At 38.2% G+C, this 27,932-nt stretch overlaps 1 protein-coding gene and 1 long non-coding RNA gene across 13 annotated transcripts in view; one reads left to right on the top strand and one right to left on the bottom strand.

Moving 5' to 3' along the window:
* The window catches only part of TMCC1 (transmembrane and coiled-coil domain family 1), a 221,290-nt gene that overhangs the window by 108,919 nt on the left and 84,439 nt on the right, over positions 1-27,932 (top strand). Inside the window, exon 1 of one of the 12 annotated variants that reach the window (XM_089919774.1) lies at positions 2,383-2,821. The exons of the other annotated variants lie outside the window; for them this stretch is intronic. Within the exon in view, the coding sequence (XP_089775900.1) occupies positions 2,783-2,821 (39 nt within the window). The 5' untranslated portion in view covers positions 2,383-2,782. Of the gene's footprint in view, positions 1-2,382; positions 2,822-27,932 lie in introns of those variants that run through there. 12 annotated transcript variants of the gene reach the window in all.
* Positions 1,260-2,337, bottom strand: LOC149748320 (uncharacterized). Its single transcript, XR_016394768.1, has 2 exons — positions 2,248-2,337; positions 1,260-2,123 (listed from the first exon to the last, which is right to left on the bottom strand). It is a non-coding gene; the product is annotated as an uncharacterized LOC149748320 (long non-coding RNA).

The following is a 27,932-nucleotide window of genomic DNA, read 5'->3' as shown; positions in this document are numbered from 1 at the left end:
TTTCCCCTAACAGCTCAATTTATTGAGGATCTTTTTAGTTTTTTGTTTTATCAAGGAATGAATTGGATTCATGTGTTTGAATTACTTTTAACAGGTTTTATTGCATTTAAACAATTCCAGTTTTATCTTTATTTTAATAGGCAAAAACTGAGTAGGTTCCTCCTAGAATGAAGACACCATCCTTTTAAGTCTTCTTATGTGTATCTGGCACTTTGAGGATTTATACCCTGTTCAGTTATGATTGATATTTAATGTGTACTTGAGTCTGTAGACTTCTGACATTTTTTTCTAATTCCGTTTCCTCTTTCCTTTTTTTTTTTTCTTTTTTTTGGTGGGGGTAAGGTTAGAAAGAATCTTACAGCAATGATCTGGGATTCTGGTTGCTTGTATCAGAAACACCTCATTTTTATGTTTAAAGACACTATGTCTTGGGAATTCCCTGGCAGTCCAATGGTTAGGACTCCACGCTTTCACTGCCAGGGGTGTGGGTTCAGTCCCTGGTTGGGGAACTAAGATCATGCAAGCCAAAAGCATCTCATTAATTCTTCTGCATTCCCAGGAGAAGTTGTCTGATTACTTGGTTTCTTTCTTTGTAGGAGAAAAACGGAGGTACTGGTACTCTTACCATTAAAAAGAAAACACACGGAATTCAAGTTCTCTGTCAACCTACTTTCCACTTCGAATTAAATTTCAATCAGTTAGTTTAACTGTTAGGTTACATTGCATACTCTGAACCCAGATATGAAGGAGTCTTCACTTTCATTCAGAGCTGTTCATCTAGTAGTTTTTGTAAGCTTTGGAATTTCACAAAGTTTAGTTAAATATGTGCAATTCTTTTCCATTTAAAGTTTTTTGGAATAAAAATTTCATATATGCGTTTTGGTTAGAGTAATTTTTTGGAGCCTTGGCATCCTGCTATTTGTTTGAATTTGGTACCTCTTTTCTCCTCTTCCGAAGGTACTGTGAAATGTGTCATATTTCAGGTGAATTTTTAAAAATTGTGCATCATATTTGGTGATAATTGGAAACAGTAGTGTGTGATATGGGCATAGTTGAGAATAACCATTGCTCAAAGATCTTTCTTTAAAAATTTTATTTATTGATTTATTTAATTTTGGCTGCCTTGGGTCTTCGTTGCTGCACGCAGGCTTTCTCCAGTTGCGGCAAGCAGGGGTTACTCTGCGATGTGGTGCGCGGGCTTCTCATTGTGGTGGCTTCTCTTTGTTGCAGAGCACAAGCTCTAGGCGCACAGGCTTAAGTAGTTTTGGCTCGTGGGCTCTCGAGTGCAGGCTCAGTAGTGGTGGCGCACAGGCTTAGTTGCTCCATGGCATGCGGGATCTTCGCGGACCAGGGCTCGAACCCATGTCCCCTGCATTGGCAGGCGGATTCTTAACCACTGCGCCACCAGGGAAGCCCCAAGATCTATCTTTTCGAATTCATTTTTCTCACCTGAAGAAAAAATTTGGTAACACTATATGGTTTACTTATAATATTGAGATTTTAGAGAGAAGATGCCTGCTTTACTTATCTGAGTTGGATATTAATACATATTTCACAGGGTTGTTTGAGAAATCAATGGGATGAAAGATGTTAAGTACTCAACAACTGCGTATAGTAGGTTCACTTCAAAAAGGCTGTATGTAGCCTAACACGTCGTCCTCCTCACAGAGAATTGAGAGTCACTGGAGCAGGAAAAAATTAATATATGCCAAAAAAGTTCTGCCTTGGTCAGTTATTAAATTCATTCAGAAGTAATGAAAAATTTGGAGAGGAGCATATAGAGTGGACAGTTTCATTAAAATGAAGCTTTTTCCTTAAATTTGCTGTCTGGAAGCAGAATCAAATAGATAGGAAGAGACTAGTAAATGATAACAAAATATTTTTTTATCTTTGGAACTGCCCTCACAATTGACATTTTTTCATACCTTTTTTACCTGCATTAATTCAGTCTGAGCTGTTCCTTTTGTGTGTAGATTTTTTAAAGTTACATTGTTCTAATGAGAGAGGGAAAGCGTCTCAGGAGACAGTTTCAATTTGTTTAACTTGCTCACGAAGTTGAAGTCACCCTCGGAATAGGCGTCTCTGCACCTGACATTCCTGCCCCAGGCCGGCCGGACCCCTCCCTGTGAGTAAGAGGAAAGGCTTGGCCAATTACTTAGACAAAGCCGGACGGCTGCCGAGCCGGCGGGGAGGAGTTTCCTTCTCGGAGTAGGGCTTCTTTCACACGGTTTCGCCCAGCAAGATTACCTGCCGCGGAGGTTGAGTAGGGGTTGTTGTCTTTGCCGCGGACCCCCTCCACTGGGAGGGGTCGGGTGGGAGGAATCGTCGCGGTTGCCAGTTTCTCCTGGAGGCAGATGCCTTCTGACCCCAGCGCTCCGGTCCTCCTCCCACACAGACAATCAGGTCCGTCCCCGGAGTCTCAGGTGGCACCACGGCGGCATCCTAGGCTAATGATTTGGTGGAAAGGGAAGGGGTGGTCCTTCTGCCTGGACCCCTCTCGGCTGACTCACAGGAAGTGCTAGCAGGGCCGGGCACTGGGCGCAGCAGCTCCAGGATTCCGCCCTCCCCGCCGCGTCTGCCGCCCTCTCCCTCCTACGTGGGCTTTGCCGTATCTCCCGTAGAACAATGAAGGGCTTCCAAGTTTGCTAAGACTCCCAGGCACATTCTTTGGACTTCTGTGATAGTCTTCAAAATGTTTTGCCACCGACTTTTACAAGAAGCTGTTTTTTAAAAAGCCCTTCCCTTCGTGGATTGCTTTGTCTGAAGATTACTCAGGGTGACCATGGTTCAGCGCTTTAGCCTCAGGAGGCAGCTATCCAAGGTGGGTACCTTGGGTAGCTTTGTGTGTGTGTTTAGGGGAAACTCTCACCAGCTTTGGCGTGGTCTCCTTTTTCTCTAGAACTGTTCTGTCAAGCCTGCCTCCTCCGGTGCTAAGGAGGGACAGAGGGAGGAAGCGCCGCCTTTTGTTCTTTCCTCAGACAGACACAAAGGTTTAAGGCTGACTGCACTGGAAACCCCAGATTTTGTTCCCCTAAAACTAAAGCTATCATCTGTGAATTTGCAGGAAGTTGTAGTCTGCTTCTCAGTTACAGTTTCCAGAGGGTGTGAATGAAGGAGAGAATAGTGGGTAAAAAGTGCATGTTTAATTGGCAATTCATGTAGCAGCTTTTGACCAAAATGAGAAAGCTTTATTGGTCTTTGGAATCAGTGCTTTCATACAGAGTTTAATATTAAACTGGGGAAAACTACCATAAGATAGTTCAATAAGCATGACCGCCTTGAAAATGTTAACATGAGTGGTTGTATTAAGAAACTCGCTTATTCCTTCATTAAGGAGTGTGTGAAAAGCAGTACCTGAAGGCTCAGGAATCAATTTTTACAGAGTTGTGCTTCAAAAACAGGTTTCACGTGTGCAGCTTTGGGGGAAAACTTTTAAACTAAGAAAATCAAACTTAAATTTAAAAAAAGAAAGAAAGAAAGAAAGCAAAGCCCTCTTAGAAGAGGGGCTGCTGATTTTATGAATCAGCCATGGCAGTGGACCTCTGTTGACGCAGTCATTGAGCTCTCTTTTTAAGTGAGTGCAGAAACTACTTTGGAAAGAGGTGTGCTGAGAGTTGAGCTTATTTCAGAAACCCATTCTGTTTTTTAAAAGCTCTATTTTTAAAATGTAGCAGTTGGTGGCTAAATTGTGTCACAGTTAATTCTCTGCAGACAGAAGCTTAAACAAATAGTAAATCAGTAGACATTCTACACTTCCTTGGTTGTTAGTCAGAATTGTTAAATCCTGAAATGCGTTATTGTCTTAAGGGGAAACCTTAGGTTCCTCACAGGTGACCTCAGTGTAGGATGTGTGCATTCAAGCAAAAATGAGCAAAGCTCTTGCCTTCATCCCCATGTCAAATTTTGTCTTTTTTCTTGCATCTCCAAGCCTAACAGGGACTTTTTAGGAGTATTAGAATAAATTTTCCTTGCTTCCCTTCTCCTCATTCCAGGTGTGTGGGTGGGGGTGAGGGGGCTGGGAGGCCTCCACATTTCTCCTGAACAATAAAGAGAGTCATTTTTGTTTCTCCTTCACGTGATCCTCTGATCACGTATTTTCAAATATATAGTACAACTAAAACACGGAAGTTGTGTAGATTGTCAGGGCAGTGACCTTTCTGCATAAGAATGTTTGAAACAAGTAAGAGCTAGGTGATAAGTTTCTAAGTAGAAAATAACTGCTTTCTAGGTATTTCTCTCCCAATAATTTTGTGAACTTTTAACACTCTTTTCACTCTGTACTGTATGCATGACTGTGATTTATAGGGGGGGAGAACACTTTTAGGGGGATTAGGAGCACATCTTCTCTATAACATGAAGAAATAAAAGGTACAGATTATGTAAAAAGACTCCAAGAGTTGACCTCTTTTAATTCCTTTTTCTAACATCCCTCTCCATTTTAACATGGTTTCTGGGTCCTAAACTGGATGGTCAGGACCAAATCGAAGGAAATTTGTTTTCTATCCAGAGTCCTTAGCATAGTAATGAGTTGAAAAAAATTCAGTAATGAATTGAAAAAATAATATTCTTAATTGTTTCAGTCTGTATGGCACTAAAATATGGAGGAGAAACTGAATAGTTATGTCAAAAAAATTTTTTTAAACTACAGTGAATGCACTGTGCCCCTATTCTGTCTTTTTGGCTAAATCCATGTTACCTGAAAACAGAGGCCCTGTTGTACCCCAGTGCATGGTATTTCTGGCACACGTGGAACACTTAAAGTGAAATTGGTTTTTTGCAGGTCAAAAACAGTTGAACAATGGCAATTTCATATGATTCCAGCTTTATGAACAAGTGTTTTTGTCAATAAGAGATAATCTCCCACAAATGTAGACTTGTCTTAAGATGATCTCATATTTATAAAGCAATTTCCAATTTTGATGAGAAGAAATACTCATGTGATCATCTTTAAATTTTGTTGGAAATTTTCTGAAAGAAAATATTTATAAATGTTTGCAGTGATTTAAAACCCATTATATAATTTAGATGTATTTTTTTTCCACCAACAAACTTCTTTTTATTCCTTAGCTGCTTTTTTTTTTGCGGTACGCGGGCCTCTGGCTGCTGTGGCCTCTCCAGTTGCGGAACACAGGCTCCAGATGCGCAGGCTCAGCGGCCATGGCTCACGGGCCCAGCCTCTCCGCAGCATGTGGGATCCTCCCGGACTGGGGCATGAACCCGTGTCCCCTGCATCGGCAGGCGGACTCTCAACCACTGCGCCACCAGGGAAGCCCTCCTTAGCTGCTTTTTATCTTTAAGTTTGATAGTCATGTTTACTTACACTGGGTATTTCCCCTAGAATATTCAAATGATTCCTTCAGGCTAGTGTATATTGACATCTGAACTAAGTAAAAAGGAGGAAGTAAATTAAATAGATGAAGTAAAAATCTTCATTTTAAAAGCGAGATGCTCAGTTATTCTTTTTGACCAGATCCCAGTTACCTGACTCCCAGAAAAGTTCCTTTTCCTTGCCATTTTAGATTATTTTCTTCCTTTTTAGTTTTCTCACATGTGACTTCACAATAGTCGCTAAGGAAAGCTTTTTCTTTCTTCCCTAAGTCCTCTTCATGAGCCAGCCGAAATAGTCTGAAACCTGCCAGTTTGGACATTACATTTAATTTGCCTAATGATCCTTAAAGTTAGGTGGTATCAGCTTCATTTTGTCATTAAAGAAACAGGTTCAGGGGCTTCCCTGGTGGCACAGTGGTTAAGAATCTGCTTGCCAATGCAGGGGACACGGGTTCGAGCTCTGGTCGGGGAACATGCCACGTGCTGTGGAGCAGCTAAGCCCGTGTGCCACAACTACTGAGACTGCGCTCTAGAGCCTGCGAGCCACAACTACTGAGCCCGCATGCCACAACTACTGAAGCGCGCACACCTAGAGCCTGTGCTCCACAACAAGAGAAGCCACCACAATGAGAAGCCCATGCACCACAGCAAAGAGTAGCCCCCGCTCGCTGCAATGAAGACCCAACGCAGCCAAAAATAAAATAAATAAATAAATTACTTTAAAAAAAAAAAAACAAAAAACGGGGGCTTCCCTGGTGGCGCAGTGGTTGAGAGTCCGCCTGCCGATGCAGGGGACACGGGTTTGTGCCCCGTTCCGGGAAGATCCCACATACCGCGGAGCAGCTGGGCCCGTGAGCCATGGCTGCTGAGCTTGCGCGTCCGGAGCCTGTGCTCCACAACAGGAGAGGCCACAACAGTGAAAGGCCCACATACCGCCAAAAAAAAAAAAAAGAAACAGGTTCAGAGAAGTTAATTTTCCCAAGATCAGCCAGAGGCAGACTCAGGTTCAAACTTAGGTCTAACTCTAAACCCATTCTGCTTCCCCACACCAACTGCCTCCCTAAATTTCTGGTTTATTAATCAGCTTACTCTCATGGACTACGATATTTCTCCATGCTTATAGAAAACAGTGTAGTAAATAACTTAGGGAACTGCTTTGGAGCAGCCCTTTTCAATAGGGCTGAAATTAATGTCTGATAGGGTTTGAATATATCAGTCAAACTTGGTAAGTGTTTTCCACAAAGTTGTTTTCTTTGGCCAGAGAAACATCAATTTGAGTAAGATAGTTGATTTAATAAAGCCATATTAAATGTAGTTGAAGCTTAACTGCATGTACTTACATGAAACTTTATAAACTGTATTGCCTTTTAGAAAATGTCTTTGTTAAGGAGAAGAATTTACTCTTGAGTTTCTATAATAATGTTTAAGGGATGAAATACAATGAATTAAAAATTCAGGAAGTCTTGTTTTAACTCACTCTGGCTCTGTTGCCCCTCCCCGCCAACCCCTCAAATCTTTTAAATGGGTAGTAGAAAATCAGGGTTTTTCTTCTTTTCCGGAATTTCAGTTTTTTAGAAGGTATGATAAAAGCTGAGGAGGCTCTGAGAAAATAGTTTTAAGATTGATTGTTTCAGTAAGAATATTATACTCTTTTATTTTTTAATAGTAATCATTTCTGTAGTTCAAAAATAAGAAATTACATAACTGTGAACTCTTGCTTCCATGTCTTTTCAATGGTTTCGTATCCCTGCCTCCATAGGTAACCAGTTTCTTGTTTAGCCTTCCATTGTTTCTTTACTCACATGTAAGAAAATGTGAACATGTATTTTCTGGCCTTTCTAAAATGAAAGATGAAGGCTATACAGTTTGTTCTAAGGTAATAGCTTGAACTTTAATTTTCCAGGAATGGATGCTCAGTAGTTATCTCAGTTTGGGGTTCACATTTATTTTCACATTTTCACAGGAGGCTTACTTTCTTTAGGACAGATATAGCCACACAGAATCTACTTTCTATATCAAAGATCATTAAAATAACAGCAAATCAATGATGACTTGATTATTTTTTCATTCATATCACATTTATTTCCTACTCAGTTGGAGAGCTTTCTTTGGCTATATTAAAATTTTTCATTTGGTGAAAAACATAGAATATAAAAACCATACCAGTGTATTCTGGGTTGGCCTGTGAAGAGATTAATGGCCGAGAAATAGGAGTTGTGGGACGTTTGTCCCCCAATTCACCTTTTGACTTACTGAAATAATTTCATTCAGACTTGTAGAGCACTTGAAAATATTTTTGTCTAAAAATGTTACTCTTGCCCTTCCTACATTTGATAGTGTCCTATTATTTGGCGTCAGTTTGGTACCAGCTTAAGAGACTTAAGATTTAGAGAAGTGTTGATCATAATCTGAATTCTTAAAACTATTAAATTTTCAAACGTAGTGTCCTTTGAATTTCCACCTGATTTCTTTTGGGTTTATGACCTGTGATAATATACATGATTGACTTAATCTTTCAATGAATGTACTCTTATTAGTAAAAGGAATAGGGATCTCTCCATTTTAAGTACATTAATTGGGGTCTTTAAAAAGTATTTTGATGGCTAAAATGGTAAATTTTATGTATTTTTACCACAATTAAAAAGAAAATATTTCAAACCCTTTTAATGATAAATACTATATGGGTACAGTGAAGTAATTTTATGTAATTAAACAACTCAAATACATAGGCCAGGGAGTCAGTACCAGATGGGTGCTTTTAAATAATGGAAATGTATACAACATTTCTTTCATGCTTTTTTTTTTTCTTTTTCATGCTTTTAAATTTTAATTTTCTATAAGTTACTTCAGACATCAACTCGTTTCATACTTGTAAATATAATGTTTTATATTTATATTTTGCTATCAGTTAAATGTTACATCTTCATGTTAATCATTAACCCACTTTTAGGAGGCTTAAGTCAGGTAGTAATGTCATCAACGTTATAAAGTCATTCTGATGCATTACATAACCAAAATAGGAAGACTGATGGATGCTGCTCTTCTGTTACATGAAATGAGACCCTAGTAAAATCAGTTCCATATATTGTGGATGTGGTGGGAATAGATAAGGAATGGAGAATGGCTTTCCTATTCAATTATATTGGCAATAATAGGCTGAAATAGAGAAACTAATTTAAAAATATGTGTATTGTAATTCTGAAATGTTTTCATGATGTTGATGCCAGTTTATTATTTAAAAATAATAGTCAATAACAGTAAGTTATTGACTGTAGATTTGAGACACTGGAATATGCTACCAAGAGAAGACAGTAAAATCTCCTTGGAGTGTGTTGCTTTTTTGTTTTTTAAGTACACAACTTTCATTTGGTGTTGACTTGAGTATCATTTTCCTGAAAGAGATGGCTATATTAAATGACTCAATTAGATCCTTTGAAGTTGGAATATGTTTACCAAGGGCTGTTAGTTTTGAAGATCAATGAGCTGATATACTTGAAAGCACTTTGAAAACTATGAAGCACTATATTAATATAAGAATTTAAGATTATGGTGTTTTTATTATTCTGTCATTCTGTAAGTATTGTTGCAAAGAAGTGACTGTACTTTAAAACTACACTTTGAAATATGCACATATACACACACACCTTTTTTTTCATACACATAGGCTATCTTTGGATAGGTAGCAGTTGATTGCCCCTGAGAAGATTGGACCTGGGAGACTTGGGTTGGGGGTGGGAGGGAGACTAACTTTTTTTTTTTTTTAATAAATTCATATCTCCATTTTTAGTGTTATAGATCTTTTTTTAATAAATTTATTTACTTTATTTATTTTTGGCTGCATTGGGTCTTCGTTGCTGCACCCGGGCTTTCTCTAGCTGCAGCGAGTGGGGGGCTACTCTTCATTGCGGTGCGCAGGCTTCTTATTGCGGTGGCTCCTCTTTGTGGTGGAGCATGGGCTCTAGGCACGTGGGCTTCAGTAGTTGCGGCTCGAGGGCTCTAGAGCACAGGCTCAGAAGTTGTGGCGCACGGGCTTAGTTGCTCCGCGGCACGTGGGATCTTACCGGACCAGGGCTCAAACCCGTGTCCCCTGCATTGGCAGGCGGATTCTTAACCACTGCGCCACCAGGTAAGCCTGGGAGACTTGCTTTCTAAAAATTATTTACCATGTACATACACTTTGTTAAATAATAGTCTAAGTCAAATGTGTTAAAAGATCAAAATGTAGAATTGAATTTCAGCCTCATTATTCTTCAGTGAAAACCATTGCCAATAGTTTACTTAAACGTTAATGGTTGGAAGATGATATTCTTCTGGGCTTGATACTTTCTCCCAACCATACATGTTATTCACAGATTGAAGATAACTTTTTTTTTTTTTTTCGGTAGGCGGGCCTCTCTCACTGTTGTGGCCTCTCCCGTCGCGGAGCACAGGCTCCAGACGTGCAGGCTCAGCGGCCATGGCTCACAGGCCCAGCCGCTCCGCGGCATGTGGGATCTTCCCAGACCGGGGCACGAACCTGTGTCCCCTGCATCGGCAGGTGGACTGTCAACCACTGTGCCACCAGGGAAGCCCTGAAGATAACTTTTGCATGTAACACATAAGTTTGTAGTATAGAGTTACCAACCCTTTAAGAAATTTTTAGATGGACCTCTTTGGAGTAAGTTAACCATACTATAATGAAAGCACATTTTGGGAACGGTGTATAAAGGCAAGAAGACATTTTACTTGTTATATCTGTATGTAGAAGTGGCATGTAATACTTAATAAAATATTCTGATTTGTTCTTAATCATTTTGGCTTACATGAGAAAATTAGAAGAATTTGCTCTTTTGGATACCTTGGGGTTAGTTACGACTAACCTCTGCTATATATATGGACCTGTAACAGTCCTACTGCAAAACATGTTGAATAAGAAAACAGTGCAGGGGGCTTCCCTGGTGGCGCAGTGGTTGAGAGTCCGCCTGCCGTTGCAGGGGACACGGGTTCGTGCCCCGGTCCGGGAAGATCCCACATGCCGCGGAGCAGCTAAGCCTGTGCACCACAGCTACTGAGCCTGTGCTCTAGAGCCGGTGAGCCACAGCTACCAAAGCCCGCGTGCCTAGAGCCCGTGTTCCGCAACAAAGAGAAGCCACCATAATGAGAAGCCCGCGCACCGCAACAAAGAATAGCCCTCGCTTGCTGCAACTAGAGAAAGCCCGCACGCAGCAACGAAGACCCAACGCAGCCAAAAATAAATAAATAAATAAATATTTTTAAAAAAACAATGCAAATTGAATTTGCCTTGTGGTAGCACAGGAAATTGCCATTAAATTTCAACCTGTTTCCATCAAAAGTTTTGTAAGAAGCAGATTACTTTGTGTGCCTTTATTAGAAATTTAGTGTTTGAGAAGAATCCATGTTAAAGCCAGCAGTGTCTAAAATCCAAAGGTAACACGTATAATAAACATTTCATAGCTTTCCTTTTCATTCAATAAAATTTATCACAAAGGTGTTCATCATTGAAATTAAGTAAACTGTGGCTGGTTGTGTGACTTTAGACAAGTAATTTGACCTCTCTGAAGCTTTCTCCTCATCTGAAAAGTGTCATCGAGGATCCTTGAGAGATGTAAAATTATGTGATCTGTTTGTGAGCCAGATTATAATCCTAAGAAAAATGACTTTATATAGTAAACACCAGGGAAAGTATGTAGTTTTATACCAGGAGGGATCTAATGTTATACAGTTGTTCTTAGCTAAAGTAAATAAATTCATGACTCTAATGGATAGGCTTAGAGTTTAGATTCTAGCCGGCTCTGGATAATTCAGATTTGAAAATAGCAAGAAAATTAGTTTTACACTTATTAGAGACCGAGCGCTGAGATGATGTACATTTCTTCTACCTCTTCTTTGTCAGGAGAAAATTTTAAATTTCTCTGTGGAAACAGATATTCCTTATAATGGAAATTTACCTTATACACAACAGAATTTTCTTCTTATGATGGTATATTGGAATCCAAGTCCTTTTTCTTGGACAAAACACACTCTTCTTACTCTTAAGGAAAAGTTAATCATAACTGGGGGAGAGGGGGGAGAAAGGTAAAAAGCTAATATAAGCTTTTTATTTTTACAAATTAACTCGTCCTTTGAACCTGAAGTGGGCTTGAAAAGCCCTGTAGAGGAAGTGGGATTTTAGCTGGACCTAAAGGATTTGGATTAGTGGTTCTCGACTTTCCCTTCCTGTTAGCCCCAACATACTTCAGAATTGCAACTTAGTCCAGTAACTCTTTGTAGTGAACAAAGAAATGAACGTTTCCTCTCATTAATTTTAATCACCTAATCTTAAAAGATTCCTTAGTCTTTTTTACGTCCCTGGAAGTTCTATTGAACTTCATAGTTTGATATGAATTATATATTCTAGGTATTTTAGTTGCATCTATAATAAAATTATCATTTGGTTTTGAAAAAAAAAATGTGACTTAGGCTTAAGGTAGTAGTCATTTGGAAGGTGACTTGCAAAATTCCTCACCCTTCTGATGCATACTCCTGGAGAACCCCTTCCTTTGCAAATCATTGATGTCGATGAAGGACAAGAGGAAAATATTCCAGGAAGGGGGCAAGATCACCAGATATGGTTTTGTTGAGAGGGAGAGGTATATCATATTCAATATCTGTTATTTTTAGGGAGTTCTAATGTGAACATCCTTTAAAAATCTAATCCAAGAGTTAGTTTATATTTTCCATGGGGAAATTTAACCAAGGTAATGAGTGGGGTTGCCAGCCTAAATGCCGTAACTTCTGTGGAGTGAACAGAGGGGTAAAACTAGGAAGCTGTCTTCTAGATAATGTATGTGGGTTGTTTAATATTACCACTTAGTGTATGGAATTTTAACTGCAGAGTCTTAGCATACTTCTCTAACATTCTTTCCGTCTTCTAATCATTTGATGAAATGTACATTGAAATGATACAAACAACACCTGAGTATAATTGCCCATTCTCTTTTTGTTGCAGAGTGTTTTTGTGTGTGTCTATGTGTTGAGACTTAGGAAACTAGCCACAAAGGTTGGTCTCAATTAACAAATTCTCTTTGGACAAAATTGAAAATCTGACCCAGGCTATTCAGTATCTAGTGGTGAGTGTTTATTTTAGTTTTGAGTCTTAGGAAATGATGTTATTGATCACTGTATTGAGATAACACCCAACCTTTGGGACTTCAAGAAATTTTAGAGCATATAGTAGAAATTCTGTGTATATTCTAACTTGGAGAGAACTTGGAACACAGTAAATGGAGGTTGTGCATGTAGATGAGCGTCTCCCTCACATCGTACTACTCTTTTCCTTTACTCAAGCTGCTCAAGCTGTACCCCGTCCTTGCTGTTTTTTCAAATGCACCACAGCCTCAGGTCCTTTGCACTTGTCTTTCCTTCTGCCTGTAATCCTTTTTCTCCAAATATTGGCTTGTAAATCCTTGAAGTCTCAGCTCCGAGGTCACCTTTTCAGCAAGGCTTTGGCTGACTGTTTTCTTTAAAATAGCAAAATTACTCCCTACACACACACTTGTTCCCCAGCTCTCCTTATTTCCCTTCTCAGTTTCTTTTCTTTTACCCCTCCAGTTTATTTATTGTCATCTGATATATGTGCTATATATTTTTCTTACTGTGCCCCCCAATCATGTAAACTTTATGGTAATGATATTTATCTATTTTGTTCATGTCTATATACAGGAACATAGAATAGTGTCTGGTACTTGGTAAGTGCTAAATATATATTTGTTTTATGAATGAATTTGAGTATAAATAATAATTAAAAAGTGGCTAGTCTACTTTCTTCCATCTCTTCCCATACTACTACCACCATCACCACCTCAGGCTGCTTCTAATCCAGCCTCCCTTCTGCTGCAGAGTAATCTCATGTCTGATAAGACTTGCCACTTAGTAGACACCAGCTAAATATTTGATGAATCTCTGTTAATATTACCTTCCCTCCCAGATATCAGACAAGTCTAAAAATCAGAAATGGCAATAAATTGGCAACCTCACTCTAGTTCTTGAATTATTGGTATCCACACTTTAAAATTCATCTTTTTGATATGATGAAAAGAGCCCAGAAGTAGAAACCCACACGGTTCCTGTTCTGTGTGATTTTTGACAATCACTTGATTTCTCTGTATTTCAGTTCCTGAATCTTAAAGTAGCATAATGATACTCTTGCTACCTCATAGAAACAAGTAAACGTTGAATATGTTTGAAATGGTATTTAAAACTCTTAAATATAAGGTAATATTCCAAATCACATTTTACAACTATCAAATACTTCTAAATAGTCAAGGCCACTAATGTGGCTTTCAGTCTTTTTTTTTTTCTCTCTCTCTCTTTGGTTACATGTTGGAAAATAGAGGTTTTCCCTCCCCACCTTTTAAAGCTCTGTGTCAAGCGGTGATAGCCACCTTTACTGAGTGCTACATCGTATGAAAAAAATGATCACAAAAGAAATGCTAGAGCTGTACTGACTATTGGGAAGTTTTCTGTGTTATATCTGCATTTCTCCTAGACTTTGAGATTTAGGAAATTGTTCCTCTATAGATTTTGTCATATAGACTCACTACTTAGGAACTAAAATCCTAATGAAATTTCCTTTCTCTGTTATTCAATGAACAAATACATTTAGGTATTTAGACATTATAATGTAGAGACCTTTAGGGACCTGACATCTTTCACTCTGGTTAAACTGAGAAAAAGGACTCATACTTCATTCTGCTGAAGAGAATAGTGACCCAACACTTGAGCTGTCACTAGGTTTGACAAACCTAACCCAGCTGTTGTATCAACCACAAAACACATTTGTGTTTGAATATATATAGTGGCTTCAAGAGTCACCTTGCCTGTTTTTCAATTTAAGGGAAAGGGCAAAAGGCTGTTATAAAATAGCTTATCTTATAGGACAAGCTAAATAGAATTCCCCATTCTGGTCTCTAAATTAGCTGAGTTTTTAAACAACTTTTCATCTTCTAAAGTTGTCAGGAATACTTGTGCTTTAGCTGATAAGTGGAAGCTCTTTCTACCACTACCCTTCGTATTTCCTGTGTCTAGCCTCAAATAAAAGAAAAAAAAGAAGGAAATAACATATTACAACTATTATGCAATATTATATTGTAATAACATGTTACAGCTCATATGATAATCAAATTGTACTCAGCAAGCACCTGAAAAGTCATAGAAAAGATGGCACACATTCCCAATAGATGCCCCTCTCCCTTTTCTCCCAAGTCCTTCTACTCAAGTAAAAGTAGTTCCCGGTGAGAGTCAAAGGAGGAGTAAGCAGTGAGGGAGACTATGTCTGTCAGTGCCACTCTAATTGTATAGCTGTGAAGACTTAGAGACCTTCACTCTGGCATTATTGTTAACTTCACCCATGTCACTTCACCACATATGCTTTGCCAAGATCTCCAGTGCATCCTCTGTGTTGCTAAATTCAGTCATCACTTCTTAGTTCTCATCTTGATTTTAACTTTTGGCATGTTGGTCGCTCTGTCCTCAGTGAAACGCTTTCTTCACTTGGCTTTCAGGATACCACACTCATGGGTTTTCCCCCACCTCATTAGTCCCCACTCGTCAATCTCCTTTGCTGATCTTTTAATTAACGTAGCTATGGCCTAGACTTAGTCCAATTCACTACTTTCTTGGTGATTTCATCCTGTCTTACAGTGTTAAATACCATCTATATGTTGACAGTTCTCAAATGTATATTCCCAGTCCTTATCTTCCCCTTGAATTCCAGACCTGTATATTCAGCTGCCTATTTGACATCTCCATTAAGATGTCTATTGGACATTTTAGACTTAATATGTCCAAAACTAAGCTTCTGGTATCTTTTCCCCTCCCTGGTTCTCTTGAACTTCCCCTTCTCAGTTAACGGCACCTCCACCCTTCAGGCCTGAAATCTTTGAGTCATCTTTGGTGCCTCTTTCTCACTCCCAATATATCATTAAATCCTCTTGACTCCACTTTTAAATGTATCTAAAACTTGCCAATATCTGTTCTCTGCTGCCACCCTCTTTCACCTGTATTACTGTATTAACCTCCTAACCAGTGTCCTAGCATCAACTTTTGCCCCACTAGAATTTATCCTTATCACAAGAAACACAATGATACTAATAAAACTGAAGCCAGATGATATTATTCATATGATTAAAACCCTCCAGTGTTTTCCTCTCTCACTCACTTTTACATGGCCTTTAGGGCCCTATACAATCAGTTTCTTCATTAAACTCTCTGACCATACTGGCCCTCTACCTATTCCTGGAACATACCAAGCATTTTCCTCCCTCAGTACCTTTGCAGTATACTTTACTATCTGCCTGGGTTCTTCTTCCTCCAGGTAGCTACATCACTCATTTGGTCATGGCTTTCAAATCTTACCTTAAATGTCATCATCTCAGATCTTCTCAGTGAGACCTTCTCTGAGCACTCTAAAATTACAATATCTCCTTGTTTTATTTTTTATTCCTAGCATTTATTACCTTCTAGTGTATAATAACTCTAATATACTATATAATTTACTAATTTATTTTGTCTGTTCTCTTTCCCCCTCCCTGCGCCCACCTCAAGAATGTAATTCCTTGGAGAGTTTTTGTCTGTTTTACTAATGTATTTTCAGCACCTAGAATATAGTAGATATCTAGTTCCTATTTATTGAATACATGAATGAATCATTTATTTGAAGAAATGGAAGGAAAGAAAAGAGCCATCCTGAATTAAGAATATAATCCATGGATCATTGTACTTTATTATCGAACAGGAATCTTAGTGTTTAACTTATTAAAAGTGATTTCATCATTTCCCTTGAATGTAACAACAGCAAAACTGATCTTTTGCCTAGTCTTTATTTTTTAGCTTTTTTATAAATAATAAATCCCTAGAGATTTCTTCTTGCCAACAAGAAAAATCAAAGTTATTCAGTCTTATTTAATTTGATCCCACGAACTAGATAGAACAAATGTTATTGTCCTACTTAGTAGATATATAAAATAAGATTTCAGTGTTTCTTATAACTCTTTGATTTTAGTTAAATTCATATTAACACAGAAATTTCTCCTGTTTTGGTAGTAAATGCCAAATTCCTTAAGTAGATTAAATTCTAGGTGGGAAGATAAAGCAATGAAAGAAGACAAAACTAAGTTCTATTTAATTGTGTCCATATGTGGGCTATATACTAGTGCTCTGAGAACTTAGAGAGGGGAAGGTAAGCTAGGAGAGCTTGAAGGAGATGGGCTTTGACAGATAGATGGGCAGAAAGCCAGTGAGAGGAGAGGAAGCAAAGAGCCAGCCGGAAGATTACTGTCTTTTCTTTTCTGCATTATTCCTGGAACCTGTAAGTGTCTCACAGGTAGTTTGTTTATTTATTGAATGAAAGAATGAATGAATGTGATAATGAGAGCATTATCGCCTACATGATCAGTGAGAACAGTTTAGCCAACAGAGTATGTGTTGGCAAAGAAGATATAGAAAGACGTTTGATGAAGCCAAGCCTGGAAGGTGTAGATGCCCAGATACAGATTTCGGACTGGTTTGATTGTGTTAGCAATCCAGCCCATGTTCTTAAATAGAAGAAAACCCATGATGTAAATAGGGTGCTAAGAAGTGTTGTCTAAGATTACATCTCCTTCCGGTAGAACTTTCTGTGAGGATGGGAATGTATGCTGTCCAATATAATAGCCACTAGCCACATGTGGCTGTTGAGCCCTTGAACTGTAGCTAGTGTGAATGAGAGACTGAATTTTAAATTTTATTTAATTTTAATTTAAAAAGCCACCCACAGTGGCTACCATATTGGACAGTACAAGAGAATATTGGATGGTTTGGCGAGTGAACAGAGTAGGATGGAGAAAACAAGTAGTAAGCTTTTAGAGTAATCCAGGCATGAATGATGAAATTTTAAAAGGGAGAATATCTGCTATCTAGAAAGAAGGAACAACAGGATTTAATAAATGAGATGAAAGAAGGAAGACTCAGACTTGCCTTTTAAGCCAAGACTTTGGGTAATGAGGAATTGAATTATTAAGGAAACAGGACATTTGGAGCAAGCTGAAGGGTGGTTTGTTGGTTTGGGTGTAAATACAAGTTTGGGTATATTATGTCTTTGGTGAAGGTAGAATGACTAAGTGGAGAGACTGTGTATTTGGAAACAGAATTTGGGGTTAGCAATGGTGGTGATATTAGCTTAGAGATAATACCTGAAGTCATGAGTGGAAGAGCTTTGAGCAAATGATAGAGGAGTGAAGGTGGTGATTAGTGTCATATGCCAAAGAGAAAATGATGAAGACTGATTAAATTTAGTCATAAAACTATAGGTGTCGTAGAGGAAGAGACCCTAGAGATTGTCATCTAATCAGTCCATTCAATTTACAGATGAGGAAAGTGATGCTCAGTGATGTGAAATGAAATGTTTAAATATACACAGCTTGTAAATGTCAAAGGGAAGTATTGAACCTAAATTGTCTGCTGACCCCTTCAATTTACTCCTTTTCCCATTGTGTTGGCAAAACAGGAAAATCTTATTGAGGAATATAATTTCAGTAGAGCGGGTTGGAAGCTAGCACAGTGATAAGAAAGTGGAATACGGGATAGAGAAATGGAATTAGTAAGTGTGGGCAGCTTTTTTTTTTTTTTTTTTTTTGCGGTACGTGGGCCTCTCACTGCTGTGGCCTCTCCCGTTGCGGAGCACAGGCTCTGGACCCGCAGGCCCAGCAGCCATGGCTCACGGGCCCAGCCGCTCTGCGGCATGTGGGATCTTCCCAGACCAGGGCACGAACCTGTGTCCCCTGCATCGGAAGGCGGACTCTCAACCACTGCGCCACCAGGGAAGCCCGTGGGCAGCTTCTTTAAGAAGCCTGGCAGTGAAAAAAAAAGAGATTGAAATGGAATGCAATTGGAAGAGGCAGTAAAATCAAACCAAAGTTTTTTTGGTTACAGAAATATCACTGAATATTCTGGCATGAGAGGCAGGGGATAAAAGTGACAAAGTAGTCGTACCTTCCTCTTACTGCTGCCTAGGAGTATGAAGTAATTGACTCAAGATTATCATCAGTGGAGCCAGAAATAAATAGTCCTTAGATCTACTGAAACTATTTAATGACCAAACCTTCTGATTGTGTGTATACAGAAAAAGAGTCATGCCTTACTGCATGTTATTCATTATTCTCTTTTGGTTTAAGATGTTGATTGTTGGTGTGATTGGCATTTTACTTGGAAAGATATGACTTCATAATATTTCCTGTTCTTCAGGCCACTTGATCCACTAAGATCTAAAAGGAATTCAGAGAGACATATTTTTAGCGTGAATACTTTAAGGACTTTTTTTTTTTTATAACTTTTAATTACCTAACCGCCACTCTGAGGATATTTCCCATGATATTAAAGAACCAACCACTATGTAAGTTAAATGTGCCTCAGTATGTCAGTTATATCTCAGTAAAGCTAGGGTGTGGGAGAAGAAGTTTCCCTGATTCCCTCCACTCCAAAAAGGTACCTCAAGTGATACTTTTTTACAGCTTTAAAGTATGATGTCATATTAGAAAGAACTTTTACTGAAATGGTGATTACAGACAATGAGAATATAAGTTGGAGAAAGAGAAACAATTGAAGATTGTTAAGGACCCAGAATATCGATTTATATTATGGTTGTTATTAGAAAAAAATGATCTTAAGAGACTTCGTAGGCTTTAGCCTTATGTAGAAAATTAAAAGGTAAAATATAGGAATTCTTTTAATATTGCAATGATGTCTTAGAAATAAAAACTGACAAGGGAGTTTGAAGCTAGAAATTACATCTTGGTGTTTAATTTCTGCTACCAATTTATTTCTGAGGGACATGACCACTCTTAGTTGATTTACTGCTGCTAGAGAGTCTCTGTATATTATGATGGAGAATGTTGTGCTTCTCCTCAAAGTCATTGAATTCCGGACGAATTGCCAAATCAAGATACAGTTGTTTGACGCTAGATTCTCGGAAGAAAACACACACACACACACAACCTCAAAACAAAGCCCTGTTAGAATGGAGTTAGGCTGTTTCATTAACTTTTTAAAAAGCGAGCATATTACCTTGAGAAAGTAGTACACTTCTGGCAATTATGCTGTATTACAGGGAGATCAGATATTGTGAAATTCAACCTGTTTTGAAGGCAGAAAAGGGGAAAGTAACTTTAGCCTATTTCATCAATGAGCAAATAAAGGCAAAAGCACAGTTGCATAGTGATACAATCAGGATTAGGATTTCTCTGTCTTACTTTCCAATTTCATGCTCTTTTGGCCTTAACATTAAATGAAAATTTTGCTCTGTGTTTAAATTTTGAATTTTTTTTTATTCCACACCTTAGTCTATTAATATACCCTAGTAAATAGACTGTTTACCTGGGAATATTCAGAAACTTAAATGCTGTAGTTTGCTTTTAAAACATTTCAGCTTAGAAGAATGTGTCTTGTTTACTTTTTGCTTGCTAAGCATGTATGACTGGCAGAAGTTCTTTAGCCCTGCTGCCCACATGGTCTGGATAAAAGAAGTAGCAGTCTGTTAGAGAAGAACAAAAGAGAAGCAAGGAAAATAATTTTCCTTTGCGTGGAAGATATCACTGAAGCCTTGATCTCTAGAGTTTAGACAACAACTGAAGTAGAGGGAAATCAATGGAAAATAGTGTGTGCTGGTAGGAAGGAGGCATTCTGGTTGGGGGTTGGATTGCATGGCATGCAGAATAAAGGTTCCTATTGGTCAATGGTATTTCAGCCTCATGTTCCCAGTTGGAATTTAAGTGAGAAATATTCTGGCATTTTTATCTTGTTTAGTGTTTTTGAGGAATCTATGTTCTTTCAGTTCAGTTGACTTTTGTTGTTTATTTAAAAACAAGCAAACCTCTTGGCTCTAAAGGGGATAACTAAAGAATATAATCTAACAAAATAAAAGCAAAAAAAATGAGATATAACTGAACTATGATACATTTCCTTCTAATCTGTCTAGTTTTAGAAAAGTCAAGAAGTCTTGTTTTGGAATAAGATAAGCCCAAGGAGCTTGTGTTTTGAGGGGAAAGGCAAGTATATGGTCTTTCTCTGAGTTGTGTATGAAGGGTGGGGAACTTAACATAGCTGTGTATTGAAGTGAGTCAGTTGACCTACTTTTAAGTCACTTAAATACTTCTGTACCTGTGCTAAAACCAAACTGGAATCTTGGAAAAAACCTTGAATTGGTACTTATCAGTTGTTTCCCTATAAAGAATCCTGTCCCTTTGCTTATTTTAGTGTTCTCAGCATAGATAGGAATTTTTAAATTAAATTATTCCCCTAGGAAGATTACTGTAAATTGCTATAGTGTGCTGTAATTTTTTGTACTTTTTTTTTTAATCAGTGAAGGGAAGATAGTTTTATAGTAGTAGCTGTGATTGAATGTGTGCCTATTGTGTAGCAGAAATTGTACTCAGCAGTTTACCAACAAGATCTCATTTAATCTTCTAAGCAGTTGTGATAATTAAGATTCAGTTTGGGACTTTCTCATAGCACACTTAGAGAAGATTGTACCATGTACCAGTCTTTGAATAGTCGTCAAATAGCATTTGATCTATTTTCTTGTTTAATTTTATGTCCCAACTCCTAGCATAGTTCCGGGCACATGGTAAGCACTTAATATGTTTGTTGAACATATGTCTGACTTCAATGATACATGCTTTTCCTTAATGCCAAGCTGCCTTTCTAATAAAGAATGCTCTCCTACAGCATTCAGCACTTTGGGAATATTTTCTGGTTTTCCTTTTTTATCTCTGGTTCTTCCTTTTTGTTCCTTTTTGTGTACAACCCCTCTTCTTCTGCTCATCCCTTAAGTGTTGATGTTCCTCTGGGCTCTGTTTTAAGCCCTCTTTTATTTTCTCTCTATACTTCCCATGGAAAATACCTACTTCCTTGGTATCATTTGTCATGCACATGTGGAAGATGCCCAAATTAGTAGCTCCAGCAGAGATTTTCCTTCTGAACTGAGCTTCAGTTCCATTTATTTGTTTATTCATTTGTTAATTCAGCAAACATTTTTTGAAGGTCAACTCTGTACCATCTATACAAAGTAGAGCAGTGAAAAAGATAAACAAGGTTTCAATTCTCATGGAGTTTATGTTGTAGGGAATAGTTAAACAAACAGGATTACAGATTGTAGTCCAGTAAATCATAGCAATGTGGTAGAGAGTGGTTAGAGAAGGACTTTTTGAGGAGATATCAATATTTGAGATGAGAGCTAAAGGCAAAGAACAAGACTTGTGTGTTGAGGGAGGAAAGGGGAATAAAGGGAGGTGAGGCAGTTCCCTAGTGCAAGGATTCTAAAAGCAGAGAACTTGGCCAGTGTAGGTAAGGCCTAATAAGTGAGAGCAGTTGATAAAAGATGAAAAAGGGTACATATCATGGAGGAATTTTTTGGCTATGGTAAGGAGTTTGATTTCATTCTAAAATTCAATAGGAATCCCTTCAAGTGTTAAAATAGGGAGTAACGTGATCTGATTTAAATTTTAGAAAGATTAGCTACAGTATGGAGACTAGATAATAGAAGTGGATATATGGAGACCATTGAGAGAAATACTGATGCTTTGCAGTAGGGTGGTTAACAGTGGAAATGAAGAGAGGTGGACAGATTAGTACTATATTTTGATTTTTGAAAGTGGTCTTGACAGTATTTGGTGGTGGATTAAATGTGGGGAATGAGAAAAAGAGCTCGTTGCCTACTTGATGTCTCTTCTGGGATCTTTCATAGTCACTCAGTGTTTAATATGGTCAGAACTGAAGTCATCTTTCCCTCCCCTTCCCCGAAACTTACTTCTTTCCCAGTGTTTTTCTTATTAAATGTCACCCCTTATGTACCCAGTTACTTATGACAGAAGCCTAGGTATTATCTTCAGTCTTATCTTTTCCCCGGCACACCCGCCCCCAACCAATAAAAGCCACTGATTTCGCTTCCTAAATCTCTCTCACACTGCAAGTATTTGAGTGCATGTCTCCATGCCCCGTGTCACACGTGAATTTCAACAGCAGACCTCTAACTGGTCTCCTTGCATCCTGTATCATTCCCCTTTCTAATCTATTCTGGATGCTGCAGACAGATTTAATTAAAGCTTTTCTCTGCTGAAAGTTCTTCATTGGCTCCCTCAGGATAAAGTTAAAACTCCCCTAACATAATCTGTAGACTTTTTATGACCTGGCCTCTGCTCACCTCTTTTTCCTCATCTTTCACACTTCCCACGCTTGCTGTCCACCAGCCACACTAAATTACTATTTTTTCCTCAGTGAGCCACGCTGTGACTGTTTTTGCATTGTTTTCCCTCCCTTTTCCTAATTCTCTTGCTACTCACTCTCCACTTTCCATCCCCAAGAAACAAGCAAATGTATAAAAACTCCTGAATGTCCTTTGGGTCTCAGCTTAGATGTCATTTCTCCAGAGAAACTTTGTGACCCACCAGCTGTAAGCCAGTTGCCCCTCTTTTGTGTTCTCTTAGCACCCTGTACTACCTCCCACCAGGCCACTATCTCAGTATTCTGAATTGCCGTTGTTTTCCACTAGACTGTAAGCTTCATGAGGACAGGGGTGAAATCTTCCATGTTCACCATTATACTTCTAACTTCTAGATTCTTAATATACATTTCTTGAAGGTGATCTGTGGTAAGAAATGTAGTATATTAATAGAACATTCATAGCATTTTGGGGTACAATAATTTATTCAGCCTACTGAAATTTTTATAGAAATAATATTCAATATATTTAGTTTATAAATAAACTGATACCTCTGGCTAAATGATAAACTGATCAGTGGCCTGAATAATGTTATTCTTGGAAATGGCCCATAAACTTTATGATATGACCCCAGCAGTCCTTATGTAACACAAAAGCCAAGAAATTTTCTTCTCCAGACCTAGAATAAGCTATGTTCTTCCAAGGAGCCCTGGTTCCTTTTAGGAGGAAATAGTATTTAGAGACCATTCTGAGCACTAAGTATGTTCATTGCTTCTGTGTTGTGCCAGTATGACAACTGAAAACAGTTTAATATTTCTTTGTAGTTCTTTCGGTCTTTAAGGTACAAAGTACAGTAAAAAATACGTTTTGCTAAAAACAGAACTACCATACGACCCAGCAATCCCACTACTGGGCATATACCCTGAGAAAACCATAATTCAAAAAGAGTCATGTACCAAAGTGTTCATTGCAGCTCTAATTACAATAGCCAGGACATGGAAGCAACCTAAGTGTCCATCGACAGATGAATGGATAAAGAAGATGTGGCACATATATACAATGGAATATTACTCAGCCATAAAAAGAAACGAAACTGAGTTATTTGTAGTGAGGTGGATGGACCTAGAGTCTGTCCTACAGAGTGAAGTAAGTCAGAAAGAGAAAAACAAATACCGTATGCTAACACATATATATGGAATCTAAAAAAAAAAAAAAGTGGTCTTGAAGAACCTAGGGGCAAGACGGGAATAAGGACGCAGACCTACTAGAGAATGGACTTGAGGATACGGGGAGGCGGAAGGGTAAGCTGGGACAAAGCGAGAGAGTGGCATGGACATATATACACTACCAAATGTAAAATAGATAGCTAGTGGGAAGCAGCCGCATAGCACAGGGAGATCAGCTCAGTGCTTTGTGACCACCTAGAGGGGTGAGATGGGGAGGGTGGGAGGGAGGGAGACACAAGAGGGAGGAGATATGGGGACATATGTATATGTATAACTGATTCACTTTGTTATAAAGCAGAAACTAACACACCATTGTAAAGCAATTATACTCCAATAAAGATGTTAAAAATGTATATATATATATATATATATAAAATATATATATTTTTTTTACCAATGTGATTAACAGGTAAAAAAAATACGTTTTAAAATCACTTGAGATAATTTTATTTTCTGTGTTGTTAACCTACCAGCTTGATATTTGTTGGACTTCTTTCATTTCACTTTTTACATTTAGAGGGTCTTTTCTCATTCTGATTTAATTTGATTTTAATATAACCACATAAAACATTTACATGCTTCCAAAGTCAAATCTGCAGAACAGGGTACATTCAGAGAAATCTAGCTTTTTAACTGTTCCCCACCCCATCTCCAGCTTTGCCTTTCCCATATCTGTTTTGCCTATGCTCCACATAAATCTTTCTAAACTGTGTCTCTCATAGTCTTAATCATGCCATACAATCTTCATTTGCCCCCTCCGTACTTGGAGTGAAATTCATATTCCTCAGCTTATTGTTTAACTCCCCTCATGACATAGCACCAATTAACCTAACTTCATTAGCCAGTGAGCCTAATGTTCAGCCAAATTGAATTGTTCATTGTTTCCTATACAGGCTCCCATATTTGTTCACTCTTGTTTTTCACTCAGATTTTTATTACAGCCTGGATCACTTTATCGTCCCCTTCCCTTCGTAGCCCACCCCAATCACCTTATCCAGATCTTACCCATTCTTTAAGCCAAGATCAGATGCTTCCTTCCTATAATACCCCTTCTCTACCATTCTCACATTTCTTACTACAGTCGTGTTGATTTCTGAGAGTATCCTAGTCGGGGACCATTAGAATTAAGTATTAGAGCGAGTCATCAGAGATCCAGAGATTTTGATAAATCGTATTCTGGTAGTATCACACTGACAGAACACTAACAGCACAAACACTTTCTTAATTGATTCATCTAATCTCCCAAGGGCAGTGCCAGTGATACTTCTGTTATCCACATCTCTTCATTTTTGTTAGAGTGCTTAGAACAGAAATTTAATTTTAGGTTTAACCTAACTATAGTCCATCTTTTTATTCAAGTGTACAAATTGCAGTTGCAAATTCAGTTTTACTGTGTAGTATCCCTGAGCTCAAATTCAGAGTGGGTTCCCTATAGGTGTGGGAAATTTTTCACACTCTCTAGAGATAACCTCCAAGTTGATAGATTTTAGAATTAAAATCTGTAGCTTAGGAGTATTTTGATAGTGTTTAAAATATTGTCTCAAACCTATGTTCTTTTTTTGTTTTTGTTTTTTTTCGGTACGTGGGCCTCTCATCGCTGCGGCCTCTCCCGTTGCGGAGCACAGGCCCTGGAGGCGCAGGCTCAGCGGCCATGGCTCACGGGCCTAGCCGCTCCGTGGCACGTGGGATCCTCCCGGACCAGGGCACGAACCCGCGTCCCCCGCATCGGCAGGCGGACTCCCAACCACTGCGCCACCAGGGAAGCCCCAAACCTGTGTTCTTAATGCCTCAGTAAATACATCTACAATTTTAAATTTTTTGCTCTTTAATTGGACCTGAGATAATTACAGAATCCCTTGGAGACCCAAATAGTTACCAACCTCAGGCAAAATTGTTCACTTGCCAAGGACAGAATGTTTCCCTTTAATAATATAAGGGAAATGAAAGTTCCATTTTGCACCAAAAATGCAGTGCAGGATAGGTCCATTTGAATTCATGACAAACATAATAAAATGAGAAAGTAAAGAGTATGTTGGCTAAAATAATCCTTTGGTAATTATCACCTTATAGAAAGACCTTTAATTGCTAAAGGCAAAATATTCTTTGCTGCTTCTGATCCAGTTAGAGTTTCTGATTAATAATAAAGAGCATTTAAAAAATAAATTTTGCAGTTTTGTTTCCCTCTTTAAATCAGTATAACTTAGTGTGCCATAAGAAGAAAAGTGGTTTAATTATTCTTGGTTTATTTTTACCCCTGGTCAAGAGTAAATATGTGAAACTTTACATCATTTCCAGAGATTAGTGTAAGAACATAAGTGAATGAGGTCTAATCTAGACTGCTTTATAAAAGAATCATATTTGGCAGAGAGATGTGAAGTACTTGAAAGAAGAAAGGACAAAATTCCCAGCTCTTACCCCTGGTTCTCTATCTAAAAATCTGTCACATCCATTACCATTTACTTGTCTTTCCTCCCCTACTAGACTGTGAACTCTGTGAGGTCAGAAATGAGTCTGACTTCTCTGTTCATCCCCAGTGAATGCAGGGATGAATTGGGAGTCTAACCCTAGCCATACTGACAAGCTTCTGTTTAGCCTCAGGCAAGTCATAGTACAGCTCTGTCCTTATGCCTGTTTTCAAAAGGATTAAAGAGAAAATCATAGTCTCTTAGAGATGGAAGAGACCTTAAAGAGTACATAATTCAACCCCTTATTTTGTGGATGAAGAAATCCTGCCTGCCTGGCTCTTCTAAATGTGAGAATAGAAATCCTTTGAACTAAATAAATAGCCGTGTTATATTTTATCCTGATTTTCTCTTGTGGGATAGATTAATTTCATTTGGGACTGTGGTGTAAAGCCTTAAACCAGATCCGTTTTCCTTTGCAATTTAGTCCTCAAATCTTATTCTTGAGTTAGAAAAAGAATGGCTGGTTTAAGTTTCTCAGGGCAGAGGACAATAGGAGAGGGAAAGAAACATCTATTCAGTAGGATTTATGATAAATCAAAACAAAATACCTAAACCTAGTTGCTTAAATCATTTATATCTCACTAGGCACCTCTCACTAAACTTTTTTTTTGTTTTATAATAAACTCATGGACACATTAAGGTCCTTATGTCTAAATATGTGGGCATTTAAAAAAATGATTTTCAGAAGTTGTTTACATTTGGGGACTTTAAAATTTTACTTTGTAATGAAATATCTTCAAACTTATGAGGAAGAGCTGTGTCTTGGCATCTATTATAACAAACCCCAAGCGAACTGAAATATTTATTTATTCTTAAAATTAGGGAGTGATTATTTGCTTTTCAAAAGAAGGCTTCACTTTAAGAAAATATCCAAAAGAAGTACTTATATGTGCTTCAACAAGAATGAACCTTAAAAATATGTTAAGGAAAAAAAGCCAATTACAAAAGACTACATATTGTATGATTCCATTTATATGGAATATCCAGAATAGGCAAGTCTATAGAGACAGAAAGTAGATTCGTGGTTACTTAGGGCCAGGAGAGATGGGGGAATAGGAGGGTGATGGCTAAGGGGTACAGGCTTCCTTTTTGAGGTGAGGAAGATGTTCTAAGATTAATTGTGGTGATGGGTGCACATTTCTGTGAATATAAGGAAAATCATTGAACTGTACACTTTAAATGGGTGAACTATAATGATGTGTGAATTATATCTCAAAGTGATTTAAAAAATATTTATCAAAAGAATTGTTTAGTGAACATTGTTATATCATCTAAATAACCATTTGATTTTTTGAGAATAATGGCTAGCATTTGTTAATTGCCTATTATGTGCCAGGCATTGTGCTAAATACTTGAAAACCTACATTTTCTTACATTAGGTTTTAGTTTCCATACAGCTTTTCGCAACACAGTCATCTTTGTATTCTCCATGCATACTAGCACAAAGCCTTACAAATGCCATAAGCTCAAAACATTTGGATGAATGACTATATATATGAATTTATGAACGAATGAATTTAGCACTCTGGCTTGGCATCCCAGGACATCAGAGTTTTGATTTCTCCTTTTCTTTTTGTCAGTCTAGTCTCAGACCTAGCAAGCAGTTTTAGCTCACATGGGGATTAATGATTGTTATCAAATGGAAGAAGTATTCTGATTTGCTTTTGCCGTTTCCACAGAAGT

This window comes from Delphinapterus leucas, chromosome 10 (assembly GCF_059928025.1).
Source record: "Delphinapterus leucas isolate spDelLeu-1000000601 "Yukka" chromosome 10, BTC_Dleu_Yukka2, whole genome shotgun sequence".
Lineage (NCBI taxonomy): Eukaryota > Metazoa > Chordata > Mammalia > Artiodactyla > Monodontidae > Delphinapterus > Delphinapterus leucas.
This window is presented reverse-complemented; position numbering and strand designations above follow the sequence as displayed.